Source organism: Benincasa hispida, chromosome 8 (genome assembly GCF_027475165.1).
Source record: "Benincasa hispida cultivar pf3 chromosome 8, pf3_genome.v1.1, whole genome shotgun sequence".
Classification (NCBI taxonomy): Eukaryota; Viridiplantae; Streptophyta; class Magnoliopsida; order Cucurbitales; family Cucurbitaceae; genus Benincasa; species Benincasa hispida.
The window spans coordinates 5,878,588-5,903,848 of NC_143485.1; the positions used below are offsets into that span (position 1 = coordinate 5,878,588).

The 25,261-nt window shown below is 33.2% G+C and overlaps 1 protein-coding gene and 2 pseudogenes across 1 annotated transcript; 2 read left to right on the forward strand and 1 right to left on the reverse strand.

Annotated features, from left to right (window-relative positions):
• Window positions 1–10,746: 10,746 nt before the first annotated feature.
• On the reverse strand, window positions 10,747–12,228 carry LOC120083674 (NDR1/HIN1-like protein 10). Its single transcript, XM_039039512.2, has 2 exons — window positions 11,673–12,228; window positions 10,747–10,955 (listed from the first exon to the last, which is right to left on the reverse strand). The coding sequence occupies exons 1-2, from the start codon at window positions 12,173–12,175 to the stop codon at window positions 10,835–10,837; spliced, it is 624 nt and encodes a 207-aa protein (XP_038895440.1). The 5' UTR covers window positions 12,176–12,228; the 3' UTR covers window positions 10,747–10,834.
• Window positions 12,229–14,001: 1,773 nt separating this feature from the next.
• LOC150034320 (uncharacterized) lies at window positions 14,002–19,281 on the forward strand (annotated as a pseudogene).
• A 178-nt stretch (window positions 19,282–19,459) lies between these two features.
• LOC150034321 (uncharacterized) lies at window positions 19,460–20,496 on the forward strand (annotated as a pseudogene).
• Window positions 20,497–25,261: the final 4,765 nt, after the last annotated feature.

Sequence of the window (25,261 nt, forward strand, 5' to 3'; positions counted from 1 at the left end):
TGAGTCTCCTCTCTATAGTTTTACTCAAAACTTTTTTCCTTTGCAAAACTCCTTCTTCCTCTCAAAGAAATCTTTCCTACCAAAATCAATCAGGAGCCCACAAGTCCAAAACTTGAGATCTTTGAGAATTGCGAGGAAGCCCTGGTGGTATTGTCCGAAGAAGTGTTCGTTGCCGTGTTTATGACCATCGAAGAGGAGTGCGTGAAGAACGATTTTCAACAAAAGTGAATAGTATCTTCTTCTCTTCCCTCTCCTCTTTAAAGCATGCTAATTACATGGTATTGTCCGCAGAAAAAAAAGGAAATTGTTGTTTTTCTAGAGATTTCACAAAGAACTCATTTCTCTGTAAAATCATTAAGAGAAAAGAGAGGGAGGTGGGAAGTCATTTCTTTGCCATAACAAAACCACTTGAAAATTTCCCTCCCTTTTTTGTTTAACGTGAAGTAGGGTGATTTTTCTAATTTCCCACTTCACATTTTCATTTAATTAAGTTAATCCTATTTAATTTAATTAAATAATTTATTAATTACAATAATTAATAAGTAAATTAATTAATTAATTTGCAAAATTAAATATCTTGTATTTAATTTATTAAATATTTGGATCTCATTTAAATGTTTCTCTCTCATAACCTATAACTTTAATATGAATGTCACTGACATTAAATTTTAATCTATAGTATTAATATGATTCTTATTCATATTAATTATTTGAATCATATTAAAATAATAAATATCCTTTTATTATAAAGTTTAATTTGAATCTCATTCAAAATAAATTTTATGTATAATGTATTATATACATTATATTAATTCCATCATATACAATTAAAATTATTCCCTTATTTAATTTGAACAAACCAAATTCTTTCAAAACTCTTGGTCCTTGTTTACCTATTGTGAGCTAGCAGGGGGACCTAATGGGCCTACAGATTATAAGTTCCAATGATTCGACATTCACTAATTAAACTCTATAATTATGTTAATGAAAATTCATTAACCGTGAATCATTCCACTAAAGACCCATAGCAGCACTCTTCGCGTTGTAGAATATTCCTGCATCCATAGATTTAACCATTACAATAACTTGATCCTTCATGAGTAGTTCATAATTACAGCTGAGTCAAATTACTGTTTTACCCCTATAATTACCTCTTACTCCTTAAGTACCACTAATCCTGTAAACCCTCAAAATTTCACCTAAGTAAATTAGGTTAAAACTTAGATAGTAAGGATGGTTGAAGAGGAATGAAAGAGGAGGAAAATACCTTAAGTGTTGAAAACTAGACTTTAAAGGCTAAAACATAAGTTGTAGGTAAGTGGAATAAAGAGGACAAAAATTTGGCTAAGTGTTGGAACCATGCGTTGATGCCATGTGTTAGGCGATGACCTTGTCATTGAGGGAATTTAGATTGTTGGTTAAGGGTAGAGGGAAGGCGTTGAGGTTAGTGGACGCATGAGGGATGCGACCACAAGGGATTCTTTGAGGTTATGTGTGAATAGATGGTGGCTAAGCCCTTGCCAAATGCTAGAAATGGTAGGGTGTGCGGTAACCAAGTGATTCGAGGTTAGATGGTAGAGTGTGTGGCAACCAAGTGATTCGAGGTTATTTGAACGCATGTGAGGCAAGTTCCTTGCAATGAAGCCATGCGATGGCTAAGCCCATCTTGAGGTTAGGAAAGCCTCATGGACACATACGACAAGGATGGCCTAGGCGAAGAGACTTGGCGTTGAATTGTGTTGGTGTGTGATGAAGAGACCATGTGATGGCCTAAGTGTGGATGATGAGCGCATGAGGAGATGTGTTGGCCGAAAAGGGTATGCGCCAAGGAGAGCATGTGTGGAAAGAAGTGTGCAGCCAAGGGGGGGGGGCATGCGATGGTCTTGAGGTTAGTGTGGGCACAAGGAGGGGCCAATGGTTGGACAATGCCATGTGATCAAGAGGGGTATACGACCATAGGATGGGATATGCATTGACAAGGAGTGACTTGAAGAGTAAGGTTAGGTTAATAGCTAGTCTGAATAAGTGGCTAACCGTTGATTTGAGCTTAAACAAGGGTGAGGTGGATGCACAAGAAGACATGCAAAGTATAGGATTTGTGTTGGCCTAAGGAGATGAGGACACGTCATGGTAGTGGTGTCAAGGGGGAGGCATTGGCAACACAAGGAAAAGGCACCTGGACATGCAAGGAGGTGAAGGTGTCAAGATTTGGGCAAGCTTGGACGCCTAGAATAGGACAACTTAAGGGAGTTGGTTTGCATAAGTTACTCATGCAAATTAAGTAAAATTAGTGTGAGAGTGTCCAAAAGGAAGTGTAGTAGGTGACTCTAGGTTTCCATTTAACTTGGAGTTGTGAAGAGTGAGGAATTGGCATTGGAAGACAGAAGGCCCAGCTGATCGTATAGGCCAGGTGCGCACAGATGCCCATTGCTAGACGCACACGAACACCCGTCACCAGGCGTGCGTGGACGCTTGTCAACACGGACGACCTCGCGGTTGAGCACCCCAGTGCATGCTTGCGCGCATCATATTGCCCAGCCCTCATGCGCACGATTGCCCAGCATCGTGCCACGCCCAGCGTCGTGTCAAGCCCACCCTGTGGTAGGCCTAACGTCTAGTAGCACCCGTCTGCATGCTGCAACGCCCAGCCTTATAGCCACAACATCTATCAGCCTACAAAATAGCCTTAATAAGCTATGTTTGGAAAGTTAGGCTTATTTTTCGGTATTTTGAAGGGGGTAAGTTGATTATTTTACTTTAAGGTTATTTTTAAGACTAAAATAGAATTATTGGAGGAACTTTGGATGAATTTGGGATTTCTTTATAAAGAAGTGGAATTCAAGGAATTCAGATTAGGAGCTATTCTAGGAGAATTCCCGAGGAAATAACAAGAGGACTGTGAGTGGTTTTAATTATTTTTATATAAATTATATTCATATGCTATTATATATATGTGTAAAGTTTAGAATTTGGCATGATCGGGAAATGTGTTTTTCTGGATTTTATTGGTTAATGTGATTCTTGTTATTTTGCTTGTTGTAATTTGCATTGGAAACTGGGATTGTACCCTAGGAAATTGTTAGCGTGTCTATAGCACGTCGAACGGGATATTGTCGACATGTGCACATTTGGCGGGCTATAAGCGTATTGGGATTGTTTTCACATCATTCATATTGGGAATTCATGAGAATACCCAGGGAAATACATGACCATGCCAGGGATATCCAGTTACCAGTTTGGGAGGGTTACATTCTTATGAATTTTTTTCCCAAATTGTTTTAGTAAAACAAAACTTATTTTCGTTTAAAATGTGCCACTCACTGGGCTTTTTAGCTCATTTTTTTCATTGTTTTATTTCCCCCCAGGTAGCAAAAGCAGGACGTTCTCAGAAAAGCCGCCCAAGGTCTAGAACTACTACTCTCTCATAGAGCGAGACTCAGATTGCGTTATCTTTGAAACTTATTAGGATTGTTAAAGCTAATATTGTGTAATAGTATGAACATTTGTAATTGTTTGTAAAAATTAGTTAAGGCTCATACATATTAGCTATCTGTAGTTGGTGAAAGTTGGGCAGTTGATATCACAAGGGTGGTGTCAACTTTCTTCACATCTTCTTTTGGGTCTAGGGGACAAGACTCGAGAGGGGGTGTGACATTTCTAACGTTTATGTTGATGATATTCTACTAATTGAAAATGATGTAGGCTACTCATTGAAACTAAAAATTGGCTAGCGACCCAATTCTAAATTGAAGATTTGGTAGAGGCGCAGTTTGTTCTGGGCATTCAGATCTTTAGAGATGGAACGAACAAAGCGCTAGCTTTATCTTAGACATCCTATATAACAAAATGCTTGTGAAATTTTCGATGTAGAGTTCCAAGAGAGGTTTACTCCCTTTCAAAAATGGAGTTATATTGTCTAAGGAACAGTGTCTTAAGACACCTAAAGAGGTTGATCAAATGAGACGGATCCCCTATACATCGGCTATTGGCCGCTTGATGTATTCAATGTTATGTACTAGACCTGACATGTGCTATGCAGTGGGGATAGTCAGTAGATATCAGTCTAATCCAGAATCTGATCATTGGATCGTCGTTAAAAACATCCTCAAGTATCTACGGAGAATGAGGGACTACATGCTCGTGTATGGTTCTAATGATTTAATCCTTACAGGATACATAGACTCTGATTTTGAAATTGATAAGGATTCTAGGAAATCTACATCATGATCTGTGTTCACTCTTAACGAAGGAGCAGTAGTTTGGAGGAGCATTAAGTAGGGGTGCATTGCTGACTTCACCACGGAGGCTGAGTATGTAGTGGCTTGTGAAGCTTCTAAGGAAGCTGTGTGGCTCAGGAAATTTCTAACTGATCTAGAAGTGGTTCCAGACATGTCAAAGTCTATCACCCTTTATTGTGATAATAGTGGTGTTGTGACTAATTCTCGAGAGCCTCGGACTCACAAGCATAAGAAGCATATAGAGCAAAAGTATCATTTCATCTGAGAGATTGTGCATCGAGAGGACGTGATCATCACACAGATAGCTACGGAGCACAACGATACCGATTCATTTACAAAGGCCCTCACGTCTGAGGTGTTTGAGGGTCATCTGCAGAGTATGGGTCTACGAGACAGGCCACATATAATCTAAGGCAAGTGGGAGGTTTTCTACCGGGTGCATTTTATGTCCTAGTTTATTGTTTTGTGTACCAATGGAATGAAATTTTCCGAAAAGATCCTTTCAGTGGAAGCAAAGATTATCCCAAATTCCATTTTTTATTGAATATAAAGTTTTACAGTAAAACAGAATAAGGTATGCATTTACTTAAAATTACAGCATATTTTAAAACAAATTATATAGGGTTTCAGAAACCCTTACCTTTGGAGAACCTTTTCTTCAAGAACTCCCTCGTACAAGTCACGAACGGAACTCTTTCTCCATGTGGATCTCCTTTTTCAAGAACGGACACCATCACTTGAGAACCCTATGTATTCTATTGGGATAAAGGATTCAAGCAAGAGTTGTGGGCTTTGCTTGAATCCTTAAAAGAGGGAATGAGATGGAGAGGAAGAGAGGGAAATTTCTATGGAGAACTTTTTTTTTCTTAGAGGGAACTATTCTCTCAGAGTCAATTCAGGAAATAAAATCCTACACAACCAACTTGAATCCTATGTATATTAATTGAGAGAATGAGGGGAGGGAGTTGTAACTCTTTCCCTTTAATTAATTTCAATTAAATTAATAAAATAAAAAATATATAATAACTACTTTCTTATATATATATATATATATCAAATATAACATATAGCCTATAGTTTTATATTGCATCGAATACAACAGAAACTATAGATTTTATTTTCTCTCAACCATAAATGACATTTAATATAAATCACATTTAATTAAATTCACTTATATGAATCTCATCCATATACTTGATATTTAGACCATATCCAAATATTTAATTCCTCTCAATATAAATCATATTTATATTTAAATTTAATTATATGAATCTCATTTATATAATTAGTATTTTAATCATATTCAAATTTCTCTTAGTTATATTATAATTAATTATATCATATATAATTAATTTCCTCAATTTATTTGAACACTTCAAATTAAACCACGACTAAATTCTTGTTGAGCTATAGAGGGGACCTTATGGACCTGTAGATTGAAGCTCTAACGGTATTTAGATAATTAATTAAACTCTTTAGTTAAATTATCCAACATCCGTTAACTGTTGGTCACTCCACTAAAGACCGACAGTTGCACTCTTCGCTCTACAGATAAATTTCTGTGTCCACTGAATATAACCAATCAATAGTGCGATGCCCTTCACAAATTGCTCGTAAGTACAGTTGAGCCAAAATATCGTTTTGCCCTTGTAATTACATCTAACTCCTTAAGTACCACTGATTTCTCTAATGCACAATAAGTCATAGTTCTACTATGACTAAGTCCCTCTCGGGCTAGGAGAGGGTGTGGCCACTATGTTCAAGACCCGGAATCAGCCCTTAAGAGAGCAATTTATCTACTTGCTCTTGCATTGGGGAATGAGTGAATTCCGTCTTGTGTAGCTGTGTTTCAATCTCCCCAGTAAGATGAATCCTCAAAATGGTAGGCTTGTTGAGTTGGCAAACTGGCCACTCTCACCCATACAAATCAAAGGCTTCATGAGTAGGAGTTCACAACTCACTTAGGATTCAGGTCATGTCATCTATGGTCATCTTAGTGAAATGTAAGTCTCTATTATTATTAGCATTATATAAAAAGACTAATAATTTCATAGTCCGATTTTATATAAACTCTTTGTATAGGATACCCCCGCTCACATGTCTCCACATGAATGATCAGGATTAGATCATTTGTAGCACTTTACAACACTTGTAACACCTACAAAGCGGGTCATATCCGTAGTGTTACCAGGAAAAGGTACCCAACCTTACCATCTACTACAAACCGTTTAGGTTATTATTTAAACAAGTTCTACTTGTATGTCTCTTCATACTTATTTAAATTACATGAAATAACTTAGATCTTAGTTTATTGGACTGAGTGTATGCTTATAAAATAACACTTATATAACAACAATATGTTTATACAAAGTTTACAAACTACGACATTACAAAGAGATTTAGGACACCAGTTCCAACACTAGTATATTAGTATGACTTGTATATTGTACACTCTACTAGCTTTAAGACAAGTGGGAGATTGTTGGGGTTGATGCCCTAAGTCTCGTAGGGTCTTGTAGTTTGTAATTGTATTGTACAAACATTTTATTTCTTTAATAAAATATGAGATGTTTTATTTGACATTTAGTAGCATTAAACCCTAAAGCAAAAAACTAACATCCAAGGTTATCATTGTAGCTGAAACATGATCCAATTGAATGAATTGATGAAGGTCCAGTGCGAAAGCGAGGATCGGTCCCAAATTTCAATTTTTACAGAATACAGAATTTTACAAATTCAAACATAAAAAATTATGCATTCAACTCTAAATTTACCACATGCCAATAAGAATTGAGAAAATGGGAAAATAGGGTTTATAAAGAACTTACCCTTGAAGATCAACCTTCTATATGTAATTCCTTTTTTTTTTTCTTCAACACATACACCCAAGTTTTTCGAGTAACATCATCAATAAAAGTGGCAAAATATTTATTGCCACCAAGTGACTCCACCACAATAGGCCCACAAATATTAGAATGTATTAACTCCAATTTTTGTTGCCTTTTGGTGGACTTCCCAGTAAAAGAAATTCTATGTTGCTTACCTACCAAACAATGATCACAAGGGTCAAAAGAAACTATTTTATTAACAGAGATAAGAGATTTATCTGCCAACAATTTAATCCCTTTTATCATTCATATGCCCTATCCTTCGCTGCCACAAATTTGGAGAATTCTTTTCTTCTATTGCATTCAACTCAGAAGAATATATGTTCAAGGTTGTTTTATACTAAGAGCAACACAACTCACTCGAGCAACTATTATTGAACCCATAGACAATTTCCATTTACCATCGCAAAAGGTATGTCAAAATCCTTTTTGATCAAGGAAATTTGCAAATAACAAGTTAAGACGTAAATCAGGAATATGGCGCACATTCTTTAATGTAAGTGTGCATCCAACATTTTTCTTCACACGAATATCACCTAACCCAACTATGCTAGTTGAGCTGTCATTTCTCATCTTCATACTACCAAAATCACAAGATTGATAGTTCATGAAATACTCTCTTTTGGAAACACAATGGTATGAAACACCTGAATCTACCACGCAATTTGTGTTTGAACTCTCTACACGATGACACTCATTGGTTGCACAAATCAAGGTGACAACATTATCACTCTGAGAAATAATTGTTGTAGTATTTTTATCATCTTCCTCTTTTTGTGAGTCTTGCTTCTTACTTTGTTCTTTCTTCCAACAACAACAAAACTTTTTTATATGACCAAACTTGTTACAATAATGATATGTCCTATTCTTTTTGTCTTTATATTTGAACCTCCTTTTTGAGTTACCATGGTCTTTAGGTCTCTTACTCTTGTTTCTTCCATGATTCTCAGCAACAAGAGCATGTGAATTATCATCTCCGATCTCCTTTCTTCTTATCTCTTCACTGAACATGCTTTGTTTGATAACATCCAAAGACAAAACACGTTCTGGAGCAGAGTTACAAATAGTCACAACCAAGGTTTCCCAACTGTCGAACAAAGAACTCAACAAGAACAAAGCCTGCAATTCACAATCAAAATCAATCTTCATAGTAGTTAGCTTATTAAAAATATCCTGAAAATCATTCAGATGCTCAGAAATAGACTTTATGCTCTTCAATTTCAAATTCACAAGTTGCTTGATTAAACAAACTTTGTTATGTGTAGTCTTCCTTTCACAAAGACCTTCCAATTTCTTCCACAACTCATATGGGTCGAACTTCTTAAACACGTGGTTGAAAATTCTAATATCAACCCGCTGGCTAATAGTCGCTAAAGTTTTTCTCTTTAACTTTTCTCAATCTTTTTCTTCCATTTTCTCTGATTTTGTAGGTTTAGAAATTGGGCCACCTGCTTTTGTGGTTGTTTCAATTGGACCAAACAAATCTTTATAATATAACAAATTCTCCATCATCGTCTCTAGGTAGAATAATTGGTTGATGTCAGTTTTATCATTAAACTACCTCCACCATTACTAATAGACTCCATAACAATGATTAAATTAAAACTCTGCTCTGATACCAATTGATAAGACCTAAACAATATAACAACAACCCACTAGGATCTCTTCCAAAATAATCAACGAAATAATTGTTCTCCAAAACACCACAAATAAATCACCAAATAATCACCAAACAATCAACCAACAATGGACAACAATAAACCACAAAACTCTGGAAGACTAAAAGCAAATAGCACATGTGAATTATATGTGGAAAGCCCCTTTCATGTGAAGAGTAAAAACCACGAGACTTGTGAGGAGTCCACCCTTTGTCAAATTTTCTTATTATGATAAAATTGAGGGGAAAAAACCCAAATCGATCATACAAAGGTTCACTACCTACTAATGCTTTGATACATAAAAGATGAACATGTGAGAGATAAAAAGAATGAAAATAACCAAGTTTTATAGATTCTGTTCGACAGCGATTACGGATAAACCAGAGCTTCAAACAATGGTTCAACCGTTCAAAATGAGGCCCTATGTGTCTCGAACAGGATGACCAAATGTCAACATGATTCAACGGTTCAAACTCCGACAATCGACAGCTTTGTGGAAGTTGTCGCTGAAAAACCGAATTGCAGTCTTTTTCTCCGATTTTCTGCTTTTTTTCCCACTCTCGTTCCCTTAGGTCATCCCCATATCACATAAAAGAAAACCTAGGGCTTTCAAGATGGGTAATCTAAAAATTAGCCCCAATTAGACTCACAAAACATAAATTTAAAATAAAATCTTGCTTGTGCAATAAGTTTCACAAGATGAATTGGCTACCATAAAAGTTAACAATAGGTGTTTGTCTTCAATGAATAGGTGCATGTAATTTTCTAAGTTTTGGCAAATAAATTCCACTACTAACCACCATATTTAACGAATGAAAACTTATATCGACATGAGCATACAGCTTAACGTGTTTGGAACGTCTTCAAGTTTAAGCACTTACCACAAAATATATTTTTAATAACGGTACAAATTTATTTGGATTACACTACGTTCAAAAGTAATATCATTAATTATAAATATGTACCATTTTACTAATTCAGCTAAACGCTTCAAATTAATTCTTGGGTATAATCAATCTCTCAAGTGTTTATTCCAAATTAGTTTATTGAAAGTAAACCCATTCTTTAAAGAGGATTTTCAAAAATAGAAAATAAGGAAAATTATTTATTTAAAAAAATATAATTTAATTATTTTCTAGCGGATAGGTTTTGATAGATTTCCATCAATCTTTATCCATGATTGACTTCTATTAGTCTCTATCAAATGATAGACATCTATCAACCGATTTTATCTCCCATTTAAAATTTTCCCTCCATTTTTGTTTGTTTGAGGGTAAGATATAGAAAAATTATTATTATTTTATTTTTGAAAGATATTGTAATTAAAGTGTGGAGTGGGGGAATCGAACCTCAGACCTCGAGGTTGATAGTACAAGCACTATGTCATTTGAGTTACACTCTTGTTGGCAAAATTGAAATATTGGTTTTGAAAAACACCTTGCCCATTAATTCATACCCACATTGATCTATCTCTTCAATCCCTCTAAAATATGGGTAACATTTGGGCTCGAAATACACACATATATATATAAAAGATATAGAAAAAATTACATTCATGGAGACAAAGAGACTAAAAAATCAATCAAGATTCACCCTAGAAGAAAGAATTATTCTTTTCTTTATATATGATCTTTCTTAATAAAAAAAAAATAAATAGAGACTTTCTTTACCTTTTCTCCAAGTAGTTAATTAGTTTTAGAGGCTTCAAATTATGAATCTTCTTAAACAATCTCACCATTATGCTTTTAGTTCTTTTTCTTCATTCGAACAAATTACATAATTTATATAATTTCACCTAATTTTTTCTAGTCAACTCTTCCAAAAGCAAATTCCCTCAACCTCTCTCAAATCCTGCATGTACCATTCTTCTACATTATTATTCAAATAAAAATCATAAAATTACAAAAAAAAAAGAAAAAAGAAATAATAAATACAGGAACTCTATATTCAACAAAGATAAATAATTAAACTAACAGAATAAATTAAATTAAACTTTGAATTACAATGTTTGAGATTATTATTGAGCAACGAACACAGCCAGATGAAATCTTCAAAGATCAACAGTGCATTTTTTATTATCAAAAGGTGTAGAATCATTGAACTTAAGCCTGAGGCCACCACAATAGATCTCCAATATCCGAGCTTTTGATGTCCATCTCTTCATAATGTAACTGAATAAGGACACACCCATCATTTTTAGAAAGTGGATAACAAATATTTATATTACAACTTTGGGTTAAAATATAATCTTTAAATAAAAATACACTTACTTTGGTCTCTATATTTTGAAGATGGTTCAATTTTAGTATTTATATTTTTAATTATTTAACTTTCAATAAACCTCAAATTGAGTCGCTATTGCTAGTTTATTGTTGATTTTTTTTAAAAAAATAATTTGTTATCTATTAATATTTTTACTATAAATTTAAGAAACGTATATATTCACATTGTGTATTTTGTTAGTTAGAAATTATTATTATTGTTTAACTAATTTAAGTGAGAATTAACTTTGAGAGACTAATTTTACATTTATTGAAAAGGGAAATTATTTCAAATGGTAAAACTATTTAAAATATTTACAGGTAGCAAAACTTTTAGAACTATATCAATGATAGACGTTGATAGACACTGACTATCAGTGTATATCAATGTCACTGATAGAAATCTATCAATGTCTATCAACATCTACTATTGATAGTTATAAAATTTTACTATATTTTATAAATATTTTGGTTCATTTTTCTATAATTAAAAACAACCCTATTGAAAATATAAAAGCCCAAAAACAGTATTTAATCGGAATAAACATTTTGGTATCAATAAAACTAAACGAGGATTGACATTTGACATTTGATTATATATCTATGTTCGAAGTCAAATGTTTGTACCTGACTTTAGCTGAGAATCGAAGGTCTGGACTGATCCCCTCCGCCTTCACAAATTCTTTCATGTGCCCAAATGGGTATATGAAGTTACCTTGGATGGCAGAGGTCCAAACGGTCTGATTTCCAGGTGGTTGGGTGAAGTTGGGGATGACTGACGCAAACGTCTGACCCATGTCAGTGACTATCATCATCATAGAATCCATATGAATGGTGGCTCGTTTATTAGGGTTATAGCTTTTGACAGTGAAAGCTATGGTGGCTTGGAGCTTTCTGTCAGTTAAACGATGAGGTATGACTTGGCCACTTTCCACAGTGAGGTTTGGGGTTTTGGGGAACACAATAAGCCAACATATAATAATTCCAATACCCACAAGGATCATTATACCCAATAAGCTTCTTCCTGTGATTCTCAACAGCTTTGTGCGCTTTGCTGTCCCATGTTCTTGGACATAGGAGCTTTCTTTTGATGATGATGATGCTTCTCCTTGTATAGTAGTGCCCCTCATTGTTCTTTTTCACTAATTTTTTTTTCACTTTTGTGGGTTTTAATATTTGTTCTTTCATGTTTAAGTGAGGGGATAATATATTGATGAGTATAAGAACTATTTGTGTTTTTGTTTGCTTGATGAGGGGTAGAGGAATATGCTCACCATTTTGAATTTGGACTTGTGTGTTTACTTGTACTGCAAAATTGTTGGGTTGTCTTTCAATGTGGTGGGGATGTGGATAAGGCTAAAAATCAAGCTTATACATTGAAGCCCATGTGACAAGAAGAGGGAAAAACAAGTGGCGAGCGATAGGGATTCGTGTAGACAGTTTGGAGGTTGGTGGAGAACTTATATTTATGAAACACATGGAGAATTAACTTTGAGTAAGGTATACGATGTTATTATTATATGTAAATATGTAATTGAAATTGGTTTATCAAAATAGATATATTTTTTGAATGGAAAGTATATTATCCGCCAAAATTAGTCAAATTATTTGTAAATATAGCAAATAAGCTAAAAATAATGCAAATGTGGCGATCTGATTTTTTATTATTAATAAATGCCAATATTTAGCAATTATTGTGACTTGTTTCGGCTTAGCGCAGTTGGCTGCTCTTGACACCTCCACGATCCTCAATGTGGACCTGATTTCAGTCGAATCTTTTTTGAATTTGGTTGACAAAATAATTAACTTCACATGAAGAAATTAGAATAGTGAGAGAGAGAGAAGAAATTCGAGAAGGGCTAGAAATTGTTAAGCAAATTTGGCAAGAAATTACAAATTGATAAAAAGGATTGAAGGAAAAATTTATTTACCATTGGATGGACCTTTGCTAATAATTTATCACTAAACAAAAACATCAAACAAATAAAGTATTGAATAAGTATAATTTCCTCGTAACTTCTATCATTGTCTATTACTGATACTACTATATACCTTTATCATAGTCTATCACCATACTGATAAATTTCTGTATACTTCTATCAGAGTTTATCGATATAAAGTATATTAGTGATAGACTTTTCTATTACTGTCTATAAGTAACATAAAAAGATAACACTAATATACAATCATGATATATGAGGTTACAAATCAAAGATCATTGAATCACAGACAAAGCTTCAAATGATTTACATGTTAACACTACAAGAATTTTGGGCTTTAATGTCGGTTGAAAAAAGTGCTCTCGGATGTATAATGTCGGTTTTTTTAAAAAAAAAAAGATCTTTAATGTCAGTTTTAAACAGATATTGAAGATGGGCTACAATGTTGGTTTAAAATCGACATTAAAGGCCTCTCATTTATTATTATTTTTTACTTTATTAAAAATCTATTTCAAATTAAATGAAATTTTCTCTCTCCTTTCACTTCTCTCTTACCAAATCATCTCTTACCAAACCCTCTCCTCTCTCAGATTGGTCGTGCACATCAGTTCGTGGGTTGACCTCACCGATGTTGCTTGGATCTCCGTCGTCGTGGGCTTCTTCCGGTGGTGAGTCATCGTCGTGGGTGTTCTCTGATTGTTTTTTGGTTGGTTTTTGTCGGCGCGTAGGTGTTCTCGAGGTGTTCCCGTAGGTTGTCATCATCGATTTTGCTTGGATCTTCGTCGTCGTGGGCTTCATCCGGTGGTGGGTCATCGTCATGGGTGTTTTTCGTTTGTTGTTCGGTTGGTTTTCGTCGGCGCGTGGGTGTTCTCAGGGTGTTATTCGCTGGTGCGTGGGTTGTCCATTGTTCTTTGCGTGTTCCAGTGGGTCTTTGAGTGTTCTTTCGGGGTTTCTTCACCAGTGTGTGGCCCTTAAGTGGCGTTGTTCTCCGGTTGGTTTTCCGGTGGTTATTCGTCATGGTTGTTCTTCCGGTGGGTCAGCTTGCCGTTCGTCCAGCTGGTTCTGGTCGTAGAGGTGGATCGCCGGCATCATGGTCAGCTCGTCGTTTGTCAGATTTTCCGTCTCAACTCGCAAAGGTCTAGTGCTCGCCAACGTTCCAATCTTCGAGCTTTAGTTCGGATCTCTTCAAGTTTGTGGGTTGTTTAAGTTGCTTGTTTGGAAAGGTAAAATTTTATTTTCATATGAATTTTCAATTTAGTAATTTAAAGTTATTTCATTCATTTTATTTTTATTTTATTAAGTTTATTGAAATTTTGAAATGTTGGAATTAAATTAATTGAAGAATTATACTTGGTTGGTAGTCTTGAAATTTATTAATTATTGATTGGTGTGGTTCAAGTGCTATTTCATTCATTTTATGTTTTGTTCCAATGATTAAGCTTCTTGAAATTTGTTAATGTTTGAATAAAATTAGTTAAAAAACATGTACTTAGTTGATAGTCTTGCTTGGTGTGGTTCAAGTGTATATCAGAACCAATTTGTTAATGTTTTAGGTCTTATGGTTGATTATGGTTACATTTACAAGCTTACAGTTACGTAATTTTCCCTTGTTATTGTTTGTCTTTTTTATAGATTAAGTTGCATATTTTACAATCATGGATAAGTCATGGATGAAAATGAATAGAATGTTTGCTGAGTATGGTTTAGGGGTTGAGATGTTTATTAAAAACAGTCTACAACATTCAAGTATACCGAATATCATGAGTTGTTCATGTTTGAAGTGTGTGAATGCAAAAACTCTAAATGTGAACACAATAAGATATCACTTACTTTTAATAGTATAGATAAAAGTTATCAAATATGGATTTTTCACAGTGAATCATTACCGATTAAGAGAAACAATGAAAATGTGTCTACTAGTGAAAGAGACAAAGTTGATGAGGATGATGTTGATGTTGACGACCTAATTGGAATGTTTAAGGCTACATACAACTAATTTAATGAAACATCTGATAATTTTGAAGAATTATTAGAAGCGAAGAAAACCATTGTACCTAAATTGTAAAACTTTTTCCAAAATATCTACATTCGTAAAGTTATATAATTTGAAAGCTAAATTTGGATGGAGCATAAGAGTTTCACTGAGTTGTTGGAATTAATTCATGACATATTACCTAGTCCTAATGAAATTCCAACTTCTATTTATGAAGCAAAAAAGATGTTGGGTACTCTTGGAATGAAGTAGAGAAGATTCATGCATGTAGTAACGATTGTTGCTTGTTTAGAAAAGAACTCTCTGATGCAAATATATGCCCCATTTGCAGTACATCAAGATGGAAGCTTCATAAAAATTTAAAGGAAAGGGCTAAGAATATCCCAACAAAAGTCATGTGGTATTTTTTCCTCGATTCCAAGATTTGAAAGAATGTTTCAAAATAAAGAAACGACAAGTTTATTGACGTGGCATGCTAAAAAAAAAGAAACAGAAGATTTATTAAAACATCCCAAAGATGCCCTATCGTGGAAGTAATAGACAACTTGTGGTCAGTGTTTTGGTCAGAACCTATAAATCTTCATCTTGCTCTTTCGAAAGATGGGGTAAATCCACATGGAGATCTTAGTAGTAGATATAGTTGTTGGGCAGTGATGTTAGTGACGTACAATCGTCCTCCATGGTTGTGCATGAAGCAAAATTTTTTTATGTTGATTGCACTAATATCTGGTCCTAAACAACTGAAAAATGACATAGATGTTTATTTAGCTCCGTTAGAAGATGATTTGAAAAAAAATTGGAAAGATGGGGTAGAATGTTACGATGCATGTGAAGAACAACGTTTCATGCTTAAAGTTATTTTATTATGGACCATTAATGATTTTCCTGCGTATGGTAACTTGTGTGGTTGTACGGTTAAAGGATATCATGCATATCCAATTTGTGGAGAGAAAACTTCATCCACTTATTTTCCAAAAGGGAAGAAGATGACATATCTCGGGCATCACAAGTTTCTACCACGCCATCATCCATATAGGAAACAAAAGAAAGTTTTTAATGGCGCACAAGAATTAGAATTTGCTCAAGAACCATTGAATGGGGAAGAAATTCTTGTAGAAACAAGTAAGTATCAATATTCATTTGGTAAAAAAATATCAAGGAAAAGAACAGTGGAGATAGCCCTTCAACTTATTGGAAAAAAAATCTATTTTTTTTTAGTTAGAATACTGGAAGTATCTTGACGTGCGACATTGTTTAGACGTGATGCACATTGAAAAGAATGTATGTGCAAATCTTATTGGCACATTGCTTGATATCCCTGGTAAAACGAAGGATGAAATAAAAACTCGATTAGATTTGGTGGAACTGAACATTAGATCAGAGTTAGCCCCTCAAGTAGGAGAGAAAAAAGTCTTTTTACCTCCCGTATGTTATACATTAACACGAGCTGAGAAATTGAGCTTTTGTAAGATACTATCAGAAATTAAAGTACCTGAAGGCTATTCATCGAACATTCAAAGTTTAATGTCGCTCACAGATTTGAAACTTTACGGACTTAAGTCGCATGACCATCACGTTCTTATGCAACAATTATTACCTTTAGTCATTCGTGATATTTTACCCAAACATGTAAGACTTGCAATTACTTGCCTATGCTTCTTCTTTAATGCTATATGTTGCAAGGCAATCGATTCATCTCAGTTAAAGGGTATGCAAGAGGATATAGTTATCACTCTATGCCTCTTATAGAAGTACTTTCCACCACCATTTTTCATAATAATGGTACACCTTGAGTGCATCTCGTAAGAGAAGTTGAGTTTTGTTGACCTGTTTATTTGAGGTGGATGTATCCTTTTGAACGATACATGAAAGTGTTGAAAACTTATGTACGAAATAGAAATCAATCAGAAGGATGTGTTGGAGAAAATTATATTCTCGAAGAGACTATAGAATTTTTTTTTGAATTTGTATCTGGTGTTAATTCTAGTGGGCTAAGCTCATCAACAAAGAAAGCGAACTCAAACATTGATAGAGCATTGTCAGCTGCTTCTTTTATCAGACCGAGTAAGGATGAGTTGGATCAAGCTCATTTTTATATCATTCAAAATGTAAGTGATGTGCTTCCTTACGTCAAGTATGTAGATTGCCATCTTATTCTTGTTTTAGGTTGCTTGATTATTCAATAATCTACTAACTTTGTAATTTATAATAGGCAACATATGGATATTTTGTCTAAGCTCAATTCTGATAAAAGTAAAAGTAGAAAGTGGCTTCAAGAAGAGCATAGTCGTACATTCAGTTGGTGGTTGTTCACACGGATAATCTCTAGAGGCCTACTATTTGATGTATAATTAAATGTTAACTACTAAACTATTATAAAATATATCGTAGGTTGCATTAGCTCTCAAAGTTTCTGGTTACGTGGTCAATGGTTACTACTATCACACAAAGAATCGTGATGATATTAGAAGGGTTCAAAATAGTGGAGTTAGTATAACGGCTACCAGAATGTAAGTCTCTAGTGCTAAGGACAAAAGTCCTGTCATGTCAGATATGACCTTTTATGGTGTAATACAAGAAATATGGGATCTTGACTATCATGGATTATCATTTATTTTATTCAAATGTAATTGGGTTGAGAATAGAACTGGAGTCAAAACATACGAGTTTGAGTTTACTATTGTGGACCTCCATCGTATTGGACATAAATCAGACCCATTTATTTTAGTCTCTCAAGCAAAACAAGTATTCTATGTAAAATACTCCGCAAATTCGGGTTGATCAATTGTTTTAACATCTCCACAACGAACAATTAAAGATGATTTTTATGAAGATGAAATAGGAGATATGCTATAAGAGTGTGGTTGTGGAGGTATGCAAAGAATACCCAATGTTGTTATATCTATTGAGATTGATGATATAACATCCACATACATTAGAATTATTGTGAGGGTGGATGAGTTGATAAATATTGTATTAAACATGATATGTCATTTACTATGGTTATATGTATTTAAATATTAAGATTATATATTTTTTGTGTGAGTAATTTTTTTCTTTTTTTTCTTTTTTTTTTTTTTTTGCAAATTGACGTGGAAAATTTAGCAAGTAGCAGCGAAGATGATAGAAATATGATCCCAAAAAAAAAAAAAAATACCAGAATAAGTATTCCATGTGGCCCAACTACTATGTCTGAGTTGACATAAATAAGAACATCTGGACAATAGTTGGCCATTGATTATAATGAACATGGACAACCAATTGGATTTGGTGCAAATAAGATGCAAAGTTATATAGGAGTTTGTGTTTGACAACAAATACCTATAATGTATAATTCTTGGAAAAAAGTTCAGAACCATCTAAAAGATAAATTTTTTGATCGTGTAGCGGTATGTTTCTAAAACTATTCATGTGCATAATAGTTTATTAGTTTATTGTTTACTACTTTTTTCATTGTGCAGATGTCGTTCGATGTGGACTCTAAGTCCAAATATGGTATACTCATGTTTGCATCTAGAAAGTTTTGGACTTTCAAGACCACATTGACTCAAAAGTTCATACTTCCATTTAAGGATGAACCCTCGGTCTTGCAATTTCCTCCCAAACAATATTCTCATATAAAGCAAGATCATAGACATCGTTTGTTAATGAACGATTGAGTGAAGAATGGGATGTAAGTCATTCTAAATAAATGTCAATATTATCATTGTTTTGATAGGTAACTTCAACTAGATTTGTTGTACAAGAAATCAGTCGACTTCAAAAAGAAAGACGTGCGAAATGTATATATAATCATCACATTTCTTGGAAGGGTTATGTGAATCTTGCCCAAGAATTAGTAAGTTTTTCGACTTAAATTAAATCTTTTATTCTAATATGTTTATACTAATTAAATATGTATGTTCATGTAGAACCTATCAAGTGATCCTTCTTATCGGGCGACTTTATGGAAAGAAGCACGAAAGGGAGAAAATAATGAATACTTTGATGAAACCACTCGAGAATGTACCAATCAAATGGTAAGTTTATATTTTGCAAAATTTAAGATGACATATATATAATGTCTGAAACTTGTGATGATATAGATATTGTGTGAAAATTGTAATATGTTTTATAGGATAAACTGGCTGAAGTCTATGAAGGTTAAGATGTTTTGACCAAAGCATTGGGTATAGAAGAACATTGGGGACGTGTTAGAGGAATGGATTGTTTTGTTTCCCATTCCCAATATTTCAAATTAATAAAACCAAAGTCCTCAATGAGCCAAGAAATTGAAGGAGGCTCTAATGAAAAAAATGTTTGACATGGTAAAGTGTCAAGAGAAAAAACTCATAGCAGACAATCTCATCAGTCCAAATCATCTGTTGGAAATGTCCCACTAAGTGCATCTAAAGAAGAAGATACTGAGAAGATGCCTAAAGAAGATTTGGAGGTAATTTATTTGTTGTGACTTTTAAATTTTAATCATTTTGTGCTTAACCATGCATTACATTAGTTCTTTTAAATTTGTTAAGAGGACACCATGCCACTTGGCTATAGGAACTGTAAATAATATTGTTACAGTAACCACAACATTTAATGATGATGTGTCATGCTTAATTGTTAAAGTTCTAATTGACATTGTCATAGGAGAAGATTTGCCTATACCAATTCCTGTGAAGAGAAAAAATATAGTCCTTAAATCAAGCAATGGGCAACTTTGTAACATGGCTTTGTGAACTTGTAGTTATGGTTGACAAGAAAAAAGTATGCCTCTTTTTCAGTATATGAGTTTTGTTATTTATTATTTTTCGTACTTTGAATTTTTGTAACTTTGGTTATGGTAGGACCATTCAACAATTAAGAGTTTTGGCAGTCCTCCAAATATACTGACGCCAATGGTACCATCAAACTCTTGAATGGACCTGTCATGCATAACATGAACGATATAGACATGATCCGTATCAATTTGAATGAGCATATATTTGGAAGATACAAATTTTTTATTTAGGTCGCGATGATCTGATCCAATATTGCAATATGGTTAAAATAGGTTACATGTGTATTTTGACATACATTGCATAAGTATTACTCATCTAGATTTACTCATGTATATTTTGTTTCATGTTTAAATAATAACTTTTTACTTTGTTTAGGTATCTTTGGGATGAATGTGCTCGTGATATTACGAAGAAGTTTTTTTTTTTTTTTATAATTGATCAAGTAAGAATATCGCCACACGTGAAGTCTTAAGATATTCGATCCAGAAATTTAGCCAATCAGCTAGAACTGACTAATTTGGACCAATTAGTCCTTATTCCATATAACGCAGTGTAAGTAAATACATGTTCTTTAGTGTTTTTTTTTTTTTTTTTTTGTTTAATTTTCATTATACGCATACTAATGTTTCAAAATTGTTGCTTATTATAATTATCATTGGATATTGATTGTAATCAATCAACAAGAAAATTGTGTTTATGTTTTGGACTCTATTCGAAGTAAGGTTCAAGAGGATTTTCATGGAGTTATAAATATGTAAGTGGAATTGAACTTTCTTAGCTTTTAATTGAAGTATTTATGTTTAACTAATATTTTCAACCTATTTAGTGGATTGAAAACATGGCAAGCCAAGCACGATCTCCAACACCATCGGTCTTCTCCAAACTGGAAACCCGTAAGGCAAATTTGCATTCATTTTTTAACAATTTATGTTCATTCGAATATAAGAATAATTTTTTTCAACTTCTTTATATGCAGTGCCCCCGTCAATTAGATTCTGTAGGATGCGGATATTATGTGCAAAAGTATATGCACGAAATAGTGCATAATCCTACTATTTCCATTACTAGCCTCGTACGTAAATTATTTATCTTTTATATACTAGTTTAATTTAATAAATGGATGTAAACTTATGTTGAGTTTATCTTTTTTTTTTTCCACTTTGTAGTTCAATACAAAAAATGCATATACCCAAGGAGAGATTGACGTAATTCAAACCAATGAGTAAGTTTTGTTGACCGATTTGTGTAAGGATGTACTTCTTATTTTTTTGTCTCAATAGAATATAAATACTAGCTTAGAATGAATGCAAATCTGTTTATTGGAAGATTTATGTATAATTTTTGTTTGTTTATGGGGTATATGGTGTAAGTATTCATGGAAGTACTAGTTGATATTTGTGAATGAGAGAAATGATTATTATAGAGGTGGTTGATAATTATAATTATTGTTCTATGAAAGTGTGTTATAGATATATAAATGTTGGTGATTAGTGTGTTTATTTGATATTTGATGAGTATATATAATGGATTGGAAATATTAATTCTTGTTTGTGGATAAATTATTATAGAAGTATGCTTCATTATAGGTAACTTTGTATTTAGTTTTGTGGTAGAGTGTATTATTTTGTCTATTAATATATTTCATGTTTGAGTTCATTAATTCATAGGTAGAAGACAAATATTGATGGCTTGTCATGCAAATTTTTTTTTTATATTTTTTAAATAAATAACAATAACGAACATTTCCTAACCCAACACGAGACATATAATGGCGTTTTTAACTTTTTGACTGATATTAAAAATTGATTCGACAACAATTTTTTTAAAAAATAGATAATAATTGAAAAAAATGGACATAGATTTTGGGCATCAATGTCATTTATAGGGCTTCAATGGATTCTGGACTTCAGTTGACAACCGACATTAAAAGGCTTTAATGTCGGTTGCAATCGACATTAAAGACATTGTTATTAAAGCCCCTTAATGTCGGTTGTCTTTGATATATTGATATCATTTGATTATTAAATTGAACATATAATTCTATCAAATTCTATTTGATAATTAGACTGCACATATAATTCTATAGACTCTACGAGTGATATACTTCTATAAAAAAATCAGTCATATGCTAGTTCTATCAATTATGCTTATATATACTTTAATCAAGGTCTATCAACATGCTGATAAACTTTTTATATACGTATCAACAAAAAGTATATAAATGATAAACTTCTATACATATTTATTAGTAATAGAAATAAAATTAGTGACAGAAATAAAATATGATATTATCAATGATATAGAATGATAAAAGTCTATTATTGATAGATAGTGATATAATTCTATCACTAATAGATTTCTTCGTTCTATCACTTATATTATTATTATTATTATTATTTTACATATCACTTTTATTATTGATAGACTTTTATTTCTTACTTGAATTATATAAGTAATGTTAGCTGAGAGTTGAAATAACAAAAAAAATTGTGATAAGACTTCTATATACATCTATCAAAATCTACCAGAGTCTATCGGTGGTAGACCATGTTTATCACTAGCTATCACTGAAATTTTGGCCCCAACATTTTTTTGTGCCTTTAAAAATCTGGGCTAAAACCAAAGGGAAACAAGATGAAAGTTCAGAATCATGGATCTTGCAACTAGAAGAGTAAAAAAAAATCAGAACCCCCCCAAGAGAAATGGTACAATTTCCTTCCTTTACCTGTAACAAGCCTGGGCATATGGAAAGGAATTATACAAATAGGCGTCGTCTTACTGCACAGGTGAACCTGACTGAAGAAGAATTAGTTGCCATGATCACAAAAGTAAATGTGATTGGAGGATCTGAAAGGTGGTGACTAGACACTAGCGCTACGCGCTATGGTTATCATGATCGTGGTTTATTTAAATCATATTCTAAAGCTAAGGATAGAAATATATTGTTGAGGGATCAACAATCAACAATAGTTGCTAGAATCGACGAGGTAGAGCTGAAGTTTACCTTTTGAAAAACTGTCATCATGAAGGAAGTTTTGCACACTCGGGAATAAGGAAGAATTTGGTCACGAGCTATCTTTTAAACAAGATTGGCTACACTCAAACCATAAGGCTGATTTATATATCCTACTAAAAATAATGTCTTCGCAAGAAAAGGATATACTACAGATGGGATGTTCAAACTAAACCTTGACATGAAAAAAACCCAGTCTTCTACTTATATGTTGTGTTCTTTTAATATTTGGCATGCTTTGTCATGTTCTTAAACGAATAATTAGTAACATGAATAGGTTGGTAATGATTCTTAAATTCTCCATGAATGACTTTGATAAAAGTGAATATTGAAGTTAGGCTAAAATAAAGACTCCACATAAATCTGTATTTAGGAATCTGAGACTCTAGATTTGATTCATTCATACTTATGTGAGTTTAATGGTGTCTTGACGAGAAATAGTAAAAGATACTTTATTACTTTTATTGATGACTGCTCTGACTTCATATTTGTATATCTACTGAAAAATAAAAGTGATGCTTTTGACATGTTCAAATTGTTTGTGACTGAAATAGAAAACCATTTTAACAGAAAAGTTAAGAGACTTTATAGTGATAGAGGAACTGAATACGACTCAAGAGAATTTAATAAATTCTATAACTCTCATGGAATAATTCATGAAAAGACGATACCTTATTCTCCTGAAATGAATGAAAAAAGTTAAAAGAAAAAATAGAACTCTATCTAAACTAGTAGTTGCTATTTTACTTAATTTAGGAGTTATCTCTTATTGGTGAGGTAAATTATTCTAACTGTGTGCTATGCTTAATAGAATACCAAAGTCTAAAAATACAACCTCACCCTATGAAGTTCTTAAGAATAAGAAATCAAACTTGTCATATTTAAGAACTTGGGGATGTCTAGCCTAAGTAAGAATACCAGATCCTAAAAGAAGAAAGCTTGCTAGTAGAGCCAATAAACGTGTCTTTATAGGATAAAATAAATAGTAACGCCTATAGGTTCTATGACCTAATAAATCAAGTGATTATAGAATCCAATGATGCTGACTTCTTTGAGGATAGATTTTATTTCAAATCAAGGAATAGTGGGGGCTCGAGATCTTAATTAGAAATCAAACTTCAAATAGGAAGTAGACCTAGAGCCTAGAAGAAGCAAAAGAGCTTCTACTATCAAGGACTTTGGGGATGACTTCCAAACCTTCAATATAGAAGAAGATCAAAAGAACCTAAAAGATGCCCTATCTTTAGTACATGCCAAGTTATGGAAATAAGCAATAAATGAAGAAATTGACTCTCTTGAGTCAAATAGGACTTGACATTTGGTAGACTTACTCCCTGATTGCAAAGAAATAGGATACAAATGGATCCCAAGGAAGAAACTCAAACCTGATGGAACAATTGATAAGTAAAAAACCAGACTTGTAGCTAAGGGTTTTCAAAGAGAAAATATAGACTTCTTTGACACTTTCTCCTCTGTGTATAGAATCACCTCAATCTGTGTATTATTTTTCCTCGCTGCCCTATACAACGTTGTAGTACATCAGATGGATGTAAGAGACTGCATTCTTGAATGGTGAACTTGAAGAAGAGATTTACATGGAACAACCTGAAGACTTCATAGTGCATGGTAAAGATAACAAGATATGCAAGTTAGATAAATCTCTTTATGGCTTGAAACAAGCTCCTAAGCAATGACATTAAAAATTTGATAATGTAGTCACATCTAAAGGATTCAAAGTTAATGAAAGTGACAAATCTCTATAAGTTTGAAGACAATTTGTGTACTATCATATATTTGTATGTAGATGATTTATTAATTTTGGGGTCAAATTTGCACGTTATAAATGATGTGAAGTCCTTGCTATGTGTAAGCTTTGATACGAAAGATTTAGGAGAAGCAAATATAATCTGGGGCATAAAAGTGACCAGGTCTGAAAAGAGAATTTCTTTGGATCAATCTCATTATTTAGAAAAGATTCTGAAGAAATTTAATTGTTTTGAATCTAAACCAGCATGTACTCTTTATAATCCTACTGTTAAGTTTTTCAAGAACACCTGTGATTGTGTTAATGAATATGAGTATGCGAGCATCATAGGCATTTTCATATATGTTGTTGACTGCACTAGGCCTGATTAGCAACATAGTCCAAATTATGCGTAAGACTTGTGTTAAAAAAAACCATTTAATAAGATTCTAATCAATTTCACTAAAAAAGATAAACAACATATCTTATCATCAAAACAATGACAATATTTTGCATGACTCAATATCCTTTTATTCAAAATTTTTCAAGAAAACACAAGGGTAGAACATGCAATAAAGCCAAATAATATGCAATGAAGACAAATGTCAAATAGATACATATACAATCATTTTTCGTGGCTTTAAATCTAGTAACCAATGTAGGTCACAAGATCTCAAATTCTAACTTTTTAAAACCATTCAAGAGATATAATTTCCATATAAATATACCATAGGAATAATTATCTCAATAATTAAAAAAAAAAAAA

Bases quoted from the DNA above. Each gene is read 5' to 3' on its own strand.
- LOC120083674 (XM_039039512.2), bottom strand. From the start codon at position 12,175: ATGAGGGGCACTACTATACAAGGAGAAGCATCATCATCATCAAAAGAA. The intron at 10,956-11,672 runs GTACAAACATTT...GTCCTTATTCAG, and splicing joins CGATTCTCAGCTAAAGTCAG to TTACATTATGAAGAGATGGA.